We start from the raw sequence: 10,608 nt of genomic DNA, 5'->3' as shown, positions 1-10,608 counted from the left end.
CCTTTCCAATGCACTGTTCTCAACAGGGTCAAGTTTAGGTTTGTCTTGTTTAGCCGACTGCTCCTGTAGACCAGGGCCATTGCTCTCACATCTGGGTTTTAAACCCAATAGCGATCTCCTCGCTTTCATTTCTATCGTCCTTTGAAACAGTCATGGACGTACAGTAACTGCCAAATGCTGGTAATCAGAGCTACAGAGGGCACCGTGTTAGTCTTCTGAAAGTGATTATTATCTTGATCAGTACTCTAGGTGCTTCCTGAGCAGACTCCTTCATAAGAAGTGATAGTGGTGGTGGTTAGGAGCCCTGGGCTCTGTGTGAGTGGGAAAGTCAGTGCCCTGGTCGGATGAAGTCATTCCCTGCGAGCTGAAGCCAGCTTTTCCCGGTATGAACTGTGTTCCAAAATTTGGGTTCCTGTTTTCTGTTGGATTCTACCCTGCCTTCCTTTCAAGGCCCCTAGATTATATTATAGCAGGATTTGGGGGGGGTGTCAGCGGTTATTCAAAACTTGTATTTACTGGGGGCAACCACGTGCATGCGTTACAAACGGTGGGGTAATGGATACAGTGGACTAGGTAGGGTTCAGCATTGATTTCAACCTCAGTCCTAGTGTGTCTTCCTGGTTCGCAAAGGTAGAACACCTGAAAACTACATTACCCAGAAGTCCCTGTAGTTAGGGTTCTGTATGCAGGTTGGCTCAGGCAATGAGACTGACTCAGGATTTAGGAAGCAGAAGTGAGGCAGAACTTTTGACTGTTGCTTCTGGCTGGAGAGGCCACCCCTGATCACCTCTGTTGGTTTCTGTGAGTGTGGGTTTTCAGCAAACTTCCGGTGTCCGATCATTAGCTTTGTGAGTGTAAAGGGGCAGGGGTGGTGAGGTCAGGGTCTTTCTGACTTTGTTACTCTGCAGTGGTATGTTGGGGTTCCAGTGAATTGGTTGTTTTTGGATACCCTGCTTGTTGCTTGCTTGATTAGGTAGAGATTACAGCTTCCTGGTGGGCCAGACACAAATCTTTGTTCCCCTGCCCTTCGTACATGTATTTCTCCCATTCTCTTCCCCTTGTCAGAATTCACCCTTCTGCTTAAAATAAACACCAGGAATCCAAAAGAAGCCCCCCCCCCAACAACTTTTCTGCATCTCATCAGCGCTCAGGGCCTTCACTCTGAGCTATATCCCCCTCCATTCTTTTTACCTGTTTTTTTGTTTTGTTTTGTTTTGGGTTTTTTTTTTGTTTTTTTTTTTTTTTTTTTTTTTTTTTTTTTTTTTTTAAATTTTTTTTTTTTTTTTTTTGAGATAGGATCTCTCTGTAGTACAGGTTGGCCTTAAACTTCTTATGTAGCCCATGCTGGCCTCCAACTCATGACAGTCCTCCTGCCTCAGCCTCCCAAGTGCTGGGATTACAGGCATGCACCCCCACCCGGCTACTTTCTATTTTGAGATACAGTCTGGGTAAATTGCTACATTGCCAAGGCTTGGCTCAAGCTGGGAGTACATGTCTGTGCAACCACACCCAACGTGGAGTTATTTTGATTCTTCAATCTCTTAAATCCCCCACATTCAATCCATTTGCAAGTCCTGTTGAGAATTTGCATCTGATGTATAACCCAAACTGGCACCTTCTCTTTAGCTCCACTCTTAACACCTTGGTCCAAGCCACCATTATATTTCTCCTTAGCATTGGTATTTCTTCTTGACTAGTTTCCCTGCTTCCTATCTTGCTCCTTGTTAAGTGGTTTTTCAGTTGCAGAATTAAAACCATCATACAAATAATTTATCACCTCAATGAAAATCCTTAAGTGGCTTCCTAAGGCATTTAGAATCCAAATCCTTACAGAAGTTCAAGATCTGAGCTATGCTCTACTACGCCTCCTCTGGTCATTCTAAACTTCTTGCAGATTACATTGTAGGCCCTTTGAGAAGGGTTCCAGAACTAGCCATCCACCCCTTTTTCTTCTGATATTGAGAATTGAACCCAGGACCTTTGCACTGAACTATGTCCCCATTCCTTTTTATTTTTTATCTTGAGACAGTATCTCAATAAGATGCCCTGGCTGGGCTTGAATTTTCGATCCCTCTGCCTCAGTCTCACAGAGTGCTGGCACTGCAAGTGTGTGTCACCGTGCCTGACTGGGTTCTCTCTTTAAATGCCCCTTATTCATGGGAATACATTCCAAGGTCCCCACTGGATGTCTAAAACTGCAGGCAGTACCAAACAATGTACTATGTTTTCCCTGTATGTACCCGTGATAAAGGTTAATTTATAAAGTAGGCATGGTAAGAGATTAACAATGGGTAATATTAAAATAAAATGACTATACCAATATACAATTATAAAAGTTACTTGTAAATTGTTTATTTGTGTAATTTTCCACTTAATATTTTGGACCATGGTTTCTGAAACCTAGGATAAATAATATACTTAATGGAAAATTGCAGGGGCTAGGAATGCAACCCCTAGACTATTGTCCTTCCCCCCACAGTCAGCAGCCACTGGGGCTGTGGAAGGCAGGGATGAGATCTTTCAGAACCCTTGTTCATCCACTTCTTTGCCAAGTCTTTCAACCTTCTCAGGCCCATGTTTCTCTGGCTACTCTACCTACTCTGCTGTGTGTGCAAGAGCTGCCCATTGGGTAGCTACCTCTACCTATCACAGCATCAGTGGGGGCACCTAATACCCGAGCCTGCCCAAGAGTCAGGTGGAGTCTCCTCTGTGATACTCAAAGAAAGCCTCACAAACTCTTTTGTGTTAAAGGTTTGGTTGCTACTCACTGGGTGAGAATGTTAAAAAGTTGTGAAGTTCTTGGAGCTGTGGTCACTCCTAAGTCCTGCTGAAAGAAACCATTGTAAAGGAAGGGATCCCAGTGGTTGTCCTTGAGGCACAGGTGGGGCTTTGTGTACCCTTTGCTCTCCTAGGAAAGTAAACAACAGCTGAGGGCCACTCCAGGCCTCTCCTGGTACCTCTGTAAAGTACTGGGATCCTTTCCTCTAATGCTCTTTCTTCCTAAGGTCCCCGATTCTCTGAGTGCTATGTCTGTGCCTGTGCTCACTGAACATCCTTGAAGTTATGCTGAAGGCCCTGGGTTTGGGCTTCCACTTCAGAATCCCCTCAAGTCCTGCTACATGAAGCAGAGCCTGACAGTGGGTTGCTCTTAGTACTTCCTGTGCGTATCTTCTGCATACAATGACTGTAGAAGGATTGCCCAACTTCTACAGAGCATAGATGGGCAGGGGGTGTTTGGATTACCTGGGCCCAGGCCCCCAGGTTTAAAGTTTCTGAGACATCTGATAAGCTTGGGCGCCCCCCTGTGGTTCTGCCTGGGGAGGGAGCGCAGAGTGGTAGCGGAACCTCCCCTCATGCCTTGTTCCCCAAAGCATGGTCTGGCCTGCAGACATGTGGGCAGCCAGCCCAGACCTACCATATCAGAACTTTCACTGATTTTGTTTTTTGTTTTTACTCAGGCCTTCACATCCCCAAGCCTTTTTGTTTTTCTATCTTCTATTTTATATTTTAAGACAGGATTTCCCTTACTTGCTGAGTTGCCCAGGCTAGGCTTGAACTTTGGATTTTCCTGCCTTAGCTTCCCAGAGTGCTGGGATTACAAGCATTTACCACTACAGTTGGCTTCAGAATTGGGAATCTTAGCAAGATCTGCATACTGGAGTTTGAAGGGCACTGCCCTGGGAGCCCCCAAGATGAACCTAAACACTCTTCTTACCCCAAGAGGCAAAGGCCACACAGCTTCTAGGCAGAGCTGATGCTGCTGAGGGGCTCTAGAGACAGCATAGCCCACACACCATTTCCATATCCTAGTGCTTCTACCCAAGGTACATTTTCTGCCGCTGGTGCAGTGGTATCATGCAAGATTCCCGAGACGCATTTTCCCATGTTAACATTTATGATTCTCCTCTGGGCTTTGGGTGAACCTGAAGTGGGGTGACTCAGTCCCCAGAGCCATCCACTTTTCTTTATGGGCTGTTTCAGCCCAGCCCTCGGCACACAGAGCAGAAAGCTCGAGTTGTGCATAGCTCTGCTGGCCTCACCAGGGCAAGAGAATCCCTGTGGTAGAGGAAATGGGCCTGGTTATATAAGCACCCTTGATGGGATTGACCCCAGGAGTGTTGCTCTAATTCAGCCCTGTACCTCTCTCTGGGCTCTTCAAGGCATCTGACACTGAGGTGAATATCTTTTTTTTTTTGGATTCTGGGGATTGAACTCAGGACCTTGCACTTGCGAAGTGGGCAGCAGAACCACTGTGCTAAATCCCTGGCCCTGAGGTGCATTTCTGTGAGGAGCTTGGCTTTCCCCAAAGCAGTGTACCTTCTTGCATGGAGTCTGGACTCTGTTTAAGGCAAACGCTAGCAAAACATTGCATTAGGCATCAGGAGCCCTGGGCTTTACTTCCTTCGCTCCCTGCGCCCTGCTCCCCCAGCCGTGTGATCTCAGACAAGTTGCAAGCAGGTGTGTTCCTGTCTGCCCTGCCTTTTGTCAAGGGATGGTGTGGCTATGAAAGGGTAGATCCGAACCCAGCCTTGTGGAACAGGCCAAAAGATCAAGCCCAACGCATGAATTTTACAAGCAACTAAAACCATTACAGGCTCATCTGAATTAACAAGCTCCTTTGAGAATGCAAATATCAATATATTGTTAACTCTCCGAATTTTTTACTCTGAATTCCTTACAGCACTAGTTCTTTTCTGAATGTTTATTTCATTTTTTAGAAAGAGTAGTCTATGAATATTTTAATAACATTTGAACAATATTTTTGATATTTGAACCTAACACTCTGTTTTGATATTTTTAAAAAAGATGTAGCCCAGGCTGGGCAATTTAGCAACTTAGCAAGACCCTATTTCAAAATATAAAAATTGTAGAAAGGCTGGAATGTAGCTTAGTTTGAAAGCCCTCCGTTCAATCCCTAGTATGGTGTGTGTGTGTGTGTGTGTGTGTGTGTGTGTGTGTGCGCGCGCATGTGCACACACATGCAGAGGTGGGAGTGGATCTGGAAGCCTTGGGAACTATGAGTTTACTATAATTTAAGTCAAATTCTAGAAGAGCCAGGTGTGATAGTGCATGCCTGTAATTTAAGCACTCTGGGAGGCTGAGGCAGGGAGATTGCAAGTTTGAGCTCAGCCTGAGCAATTTAGTGGCTTAGCAAGACCCTGTTTCACAGTATAAAAAAATTTTTTTGAGGAGGGTACAGAACTCAGAGCCTTGAGCTTGCAATGCAGGCATGGTGCCGCTGGTACCTTGCCTTCAAAATAAAAAAATTTAAAAGGCTAGAGATGTAGGTCAGTGTGAAGATCCTAGGTTCAATCCCTGGTCAGAAATAAAAAGAGAAAGAAAAAAAGAATCCAAAGGATCCTAAGAGTCCTTCTGATGCTCAGGAGGGCTGGAAAGGCCAAATCTAACCGTTGAGTGACATTGGGGAGCAAGTCGCTTCTCCAGAGGGCATGTTTGGGTTTTCGACTCTGTGCCGTCGTGGGTGTGGAGTGGCCCACACAGTGGAACAGGTGCACCTGTGCATGTGTGAAATGGTGTTGGGCCAGGTGCACGCAAGTGAAGTCCCCTGTGTTTCTGTGTGCGGTGCCATGCGTTTGGCTGAGTTCTTAACTAAGTTTGGTGGCTTTGAAGGAGTCCCTCAGACTTTCCGTAGCCTGAATTTCCTCCCTTTTTCAGTTAGTAAGTTTTAGTGGTTGAGTCCTAAGTTCTCTTCCAGCCCTGCCGTGCTCAGTCCCCAACATGAGCCTGGGGACTTCTACTAGTTTTACTGTCTAATTTGGTTTCTATGTCTCTTTCCTGTGGGCCACTCCACACATCAGCTTCTATGACTGAGTTGTCACTGAGGAGCTGGAATTTGGCTTTTTTGAAATAGTGTGTTACTCACTGGAAATGCAGGAAGCTTGAGCATGCAACTCACTCTTAAAAAAAAAAAAAAACAGCAAGAAACCACAGGCCCTATCTGCCTGTCGTCATCAAGCAGACTAGAATAGTGCAGAAAACCCTAGGCAGAGAGGAAATGAACTTGAGAGAAGGAGGAACGCAGGCAGAGAAGAGAGAAGAGAGGAGGGCGGGAGCCACCGCAGAAGAGAGCTGGAGGCTGGACGGCGATGGTCAGGATGGAGGAGGTGGCCGTGAAGCAGGGCCTTCTGCATCTCCAGCAGCAGCAGACTTTTGGCAAGGTGAGAGCCAGCTGGAGCCCCTTCACGAGTTGCTAGAAATTCCCAGGGTGGAGGGGAGCCTGGTGGCCCAGCCCTTGTGGGGCCGTCCTGTCCACTTAGATGAGAAGTCATCTTAGATGAGAAGGGCGGGTTCCTTTCTTACTGATGCTTGTGTCCCAAGCCAGGCCTCAAAGCAGTCTCCAAACTGTGTGCTTTGCTGAGAGCTCTTTGTCCCCGGGCGGGGGTGGGAGAGGAAGGAGGGTGCTGACTTGATCCTTCGCTCTGTGCTGACTTCCCTGCGGACAATGTGGAAGGGAACGGAGGTAAGAGTTGGGGGATACAGAGGAGATTTCTTCCCCACATCACACCCGGGCAGGGAAGGTTTTGGCTGGGGTTAAGCTGGGGCCCCAGGACGTCCCACCTCCTTTTGCCCTGGCCTGTCTGAAAGAGGAAGTCCTCTTCCTTCGCTGACCTGCACCCGGGCAGCCCCTCACTCCCTGCTCATGGCTCAATCTGTCAAGTGGTGAAGCGGAAGGGTGCTCAGGAGGGTGGAGGGAAGTTCCTGGGGCTGGGCCTCCCCCAGACCTTTCCACAGAGAAGATGATGTCTCTGGGCTGGGCAGCATCCCGCCTGTCTTCCTGTAGTCTGCATCCTCTGGCAGCATCCCTGTGCTTCTCAGTGCCCTGGGTAATCTGCTGGCCTTACAGGCCTCCTCCTTGGTGGAACCAGGCTCATCTCCAGCTTTCTAATTCCTGTGGTCCCTGTGTCAGCTCTGCCTCCTGCCATCCTGCAGTCATTTCCCCTCTCCCCCCACCCCTACATTGCCACCCCAGTGCCTCTCTGATGACCCCTTTTCTCCCCTGTGGTCACCGTCTCTCCATCTCTGGATGGACCCCTTTTGGCTCCCACTCCTCCATCTGGCTCAGAAGTGGCGCCGGTTCTCAGCTGTGCTGTATGGGGAGTCCGGCTGCGCCCTGGCCCGGCTGGAACTCCATGAAGGCCCGGAGAAGTTGCGCCGAGGAGAGCCTGCCCGGAAGGTCATCCGCCTCAGTGACTGCCTGCGGGTGGCTGAAGCGGGTGGGGAGGCCAGCATCCCCCGGGACACCAGTGCCTTTGTCATGGAGACCAAGGAGCGCCTGTACCTGCTGGCAGCACCCAGTGCAGAGCGGGATGACTGGATGCAGGCCATCTGCCTCCTGGCCTTCCCTGTGAGTCACCCCAGGGTGCAGACACGGTGGCAGCATGCAGGGGACGAGTGTTAGGTACTTCCTGTGGGCAAGTGGTGGGAGAGCCAAGATCAGGATGCCAGGGCGCTTCCTTGGTGGGGGACCCCAATCCAGAGGGCGGACAGGACCAGTGGGCGCCTTGCGATGGGTGCTGATGGTGAGACCTGGACCTCCTCCCTAGGGGCAGCGGAAGGAGTCCTTGGGGCCAGGGGAGAAGGGTGGCTGGCCCCACATGGAGGAGAACGAACTGTATGGCAGCTCTGCCACAGGTGAGTCGGGAGCTGTGGGTGCCATGTGGGTGGGAGGAGGTGTGGAGCTGCCCACCAAGTCTTCCTGCTTGTGGTTGTCTCTTGCCAGCTGGCCCCTTATCAGCCTCTCCTGCTGGCTTCCGGGCACAGCCCAAGGTTGGGGGGGCTGCCTTGAGTTGTCACCCTTGGCTCACCCTGCCTTGTGGGGCCCTGCCGGTAGGAGACAGCAAGGCTCAGGGGCCCAGTGAGGTCCCTCTTCTCAAACCCTCTCTGTCTGGGACCTGAGCTGTTGTCTGAAATGCAAGTGCTTTCTCTGTGGCTGTGCAACGTGTCCGCCACACCTGTGGCTGATAGGCAGTCCCTGCTGGAGCTCCCTCTGTGCCCTCTGGGCTGGAGGCACCGGGCGTCCCCTGTTCCCCTGTCTTCTCTTTGAGTGCTGCCTCAGGGAGCACCATGTGAGGGTGGGGTCAGGCTTCACCTGCAGCTGTGACCCTGAGGGCATTAGGGGGAGCCGCTGTTGGGGTGAGAGATGGGGTGAAGACCAGGCTGTGGCTCAGGCAACAGTAGCAGGAAGGATGTGGGCCTGAGATTGGGGCAGTGTGGCTGAGGGGATGGTGCCTTCTAGGGTAGAGGCACTTGGCATCTGGGGAGTAACCTGGCCTACCAGATCCAGGCCAGGGTCACGGGTGTGTGGATAATAGTTTTCTCCATAGGGTGGAGCCTGCTGATTTAGAACGGGCCGTGAGGAGGAAGGGAGCTGCTTCCCACTAGCTGCCTTCTTCTCTCCTGTCTCCTCCCCAGGGGTCTCCTGCAAGGAATTTGCTGTGACTGTGAGACCCACAGAAGCCAGTGAGCGGTGCCAGCTCCGGGGAGCCTATACGCTTAGGGCTGGGGTGAGCACCCTGGAGCTGTGGGGTGGCCCCGAGCCAGGCACCCAGTTGTATGAGTGGCCTTACAGGTTTCTGCGGCGCTTTGGGCGGGACAAGGTGAGTGAGGGGCTGTACTGGGGCAGGTTATGAGAAGGGAAGAGCTCAGCGGGGTGGTGGCGCATGCCTGTAATACCAGCTACTGAGAGAGCTGAGGTGGGAGGGCGGTGCCCAGCCTGGGCCACCCAGTGAGACCCTGTCTCAGAACACAATACTTTGCAAAGGGCTAGGGATGTAGATCAGCAGTAGAGCACTTGCCTAGCATACAGGAGGTGCACACAAAAAAAGAGCAAGCCAAGAAAAGTGGTCAGTGGGCTGGGGATGTAACTCAGTGGTTCCGCTGCCTGTCATAAGCACAGGTCCTGAGTTCAATCCCAGTACTAAAAAAAAAAACCATAAAAACGAAAGGTGGTCAGGGAGTGGCAGTGGGTATGAGAGAGGAGGAAGGAAGGCAGAGAGAAAGGAGGAAAACAGCAGAGGGAGCAGGAGTGAAAGCCACAAGACGTACTTGAGTCAGAAGGGAATAGAGCAGAAAGAATGAGGAGAGGTGGGGCCACTTGGGAGGGCGACAGTGGATGGGATGTTGGGGAGCAGGAACTGTGTGCCCAGCACTGTGCGTAGGTGAGAGGGAGGGAAATGAAGGCAGAAGAGAGGCAAAACATGGCCAAGAGAGCTCGGGGGCCACTCAGACAGTTCCTGGTGGAGGCCAGCTGGGCCCCAAGGCCTGCCTGTAATCCCTAGCTCCCCTCGCTCCAGGTGACCTTCTCCTTTGAGGCCGGCCGGCGCTGTGTGTCTGGAGAGGGAAACTTTGAGTTCGAGACCCGCCAAGGCAATGAGATCTTCCTGGCTCTGGAAGAGGCCATCGCTGCCCAGAAGAATACTGCCCCGCCTGGGCCCCCACTTGTGCCAGGCACAGCACCTGTAGGGGCCACCATGTTTTCCCGGCCCGAGAGCCCCTACTCCCAGCCCCACGACTCACTCCCACCGCAGCTGTCGCCCAGTGCTCGGGCACAGCCTGGCATACGGCCCCCTGAGGGCGAGTACGCCGTGCCCTTTGATGCGGTGGCCCGCTGTCTGAGCGAAAGGCTACCAGGCATCCTGGCAGGCCCTACCCCGCTCCCTGCAGACCCTTTGTATGACAGCATTGAGGAGCCCAGACCCCCCGCGCCCGACCACATATACGATGAGCCTGAGGGTGTGGCCACCCTGTCCCTGTATGACACCCCACAGGAGTCGCTGGGGCAGGCATGGAGGAGGAAGGCTACAGCAGATGGGGGCCCTGGTGTGCCCCAGAAGGACTTCTCTGTATCTTGCTGGCCACAGGGGACTGAGTACGACAATGTTGTACTTAAGAAAGCCCCCAAGTGAAGGGGCGTCAGGGAGATAGGACCATGTTGCCATGTACCATATGGAGGGGCCAGAGGCCAGGAGGAGGTGGTGTGGGGCGTTCTGCTGGGGAGTCTTCTGGCTACTGCCAGGGACCCCTCCCTTTGCCTCTTCCGGAGCCCCAGAGCCTGATGGACTGTCCCTCCCAGAGTCCTCTGGGTGAGTCACCAGCCCAGAGCAGGAAGCGTGCCTGAAGAGACCCACCCTCCTCCTACTTCTTTTCCACTTCCTCCTCTCTTTCCTGGCCCTAAAGGGAGCCTGGTCATTTAGGGCAGAAGACAAATCGTGTCCACAGGTCACCCTGGTTGATGTCCCCTTCTGGGAACAGCCCTGGTCTCAGGCCCTAGGAGGGTGGCTGCAGCTTTCTGCAGGTTTCAGATTTCTGTGTGGCATTAAAATGTTTCTGAAGTATTTCTGTGTGGCCTGAGTCCTGTGGTGTGGGGAGAAGGAATAAAGATAGGCAGAAAAGAAGGAGACAAGGAAAATTGTAATTTTTAAATTGTGCTTCGGAAAAGATTGCAACTTCAGAACGCAACTGGTTGTCCATATATGTATTCCAGGGCCTTATTTCCTCGACTTATTTCCTTCTTACGTCCAGGCCCATCACAGCCAAATCCCTTAAAGATACTGAAGTCCATACATTGTATTAGTAAAGCAAAGGGTA

The 10,608-nt window shown here is 51.4% G+C and overlaps 1 protein-coding gene across 1 annotated transcript; it reads left to right on the top strand.

The window, feature by feature from the left end:
- The first annotated feature begins 5,299 nt into the window (after positions 1–5,299).
- Positions 5,300–10,332, top strand: Dok2 (docking protein 2). Its single transcript, XM_010624537.3, has 5 exons — positions 5,300–6,179; positions 7,085–7,366; positions 7,566–7,653; positions 8,434–8,618; positions 9,315–10,332. The coding sequence occupies exons 1-5, from the start codon at positions 6,108–6,110 to the stop codon at positions 9,924–9,926; spliced, it is 1,239 nt and encodes a 412-aa protein (XP_010622839.1). The 5' UTR covers positions 5,300–6,107; the 3' UTR covers positions 9,927–10,332.
- Positions 10,333–10,608: the final 276 nt, after the last annotated feature.

The sequence above is a fragment of the Fukomys damarensis genome, unplaced genomic scaffold (genome assembly GCF_012274545.1).
Source record: "Fukomys damarensis isolate Sample0158 unplaced genomic scaffold, DMR_v1.0_HiC HiC_scaffold_18, whole genome shotgun sequence".
Classification (NCBI taxonomy): domain Eukaryota; kingdom Metazoa; phylum Chordata; class Mammalia; order Rodentia; family Bathyergidae; genus Fukomys; species Fukomys damarensis.
Note: the sequence above shows the minus strand (reverse complement) of the source record. Positions and strands in the feature narration are given on the sequence as shown.

Coding starts and splice junctions, on each gene's coding strand:
- Dok2 (XM_010624537.3), top strand. CDS start 6,108: ATGGTCAGGATGGAGGAGGTGGCCGTGAAGCAGGGCCTTCTGCATCTC. Junction 6,180..7,084: donor AGCAGCAGACTTTTGGCAAG/GTGAGAGCCAGC, acceptor CATCTGGCTCAG/AAGTGGCGCCGGTTCTCAGC. Junction 8,619..9,314: donor GGCGCTTTGGGCGGGACAAG/GTGAGTGAGGGG, acceptor CCCTCGCTCCAG/GTGACCTTCTCCTTTGAGGC.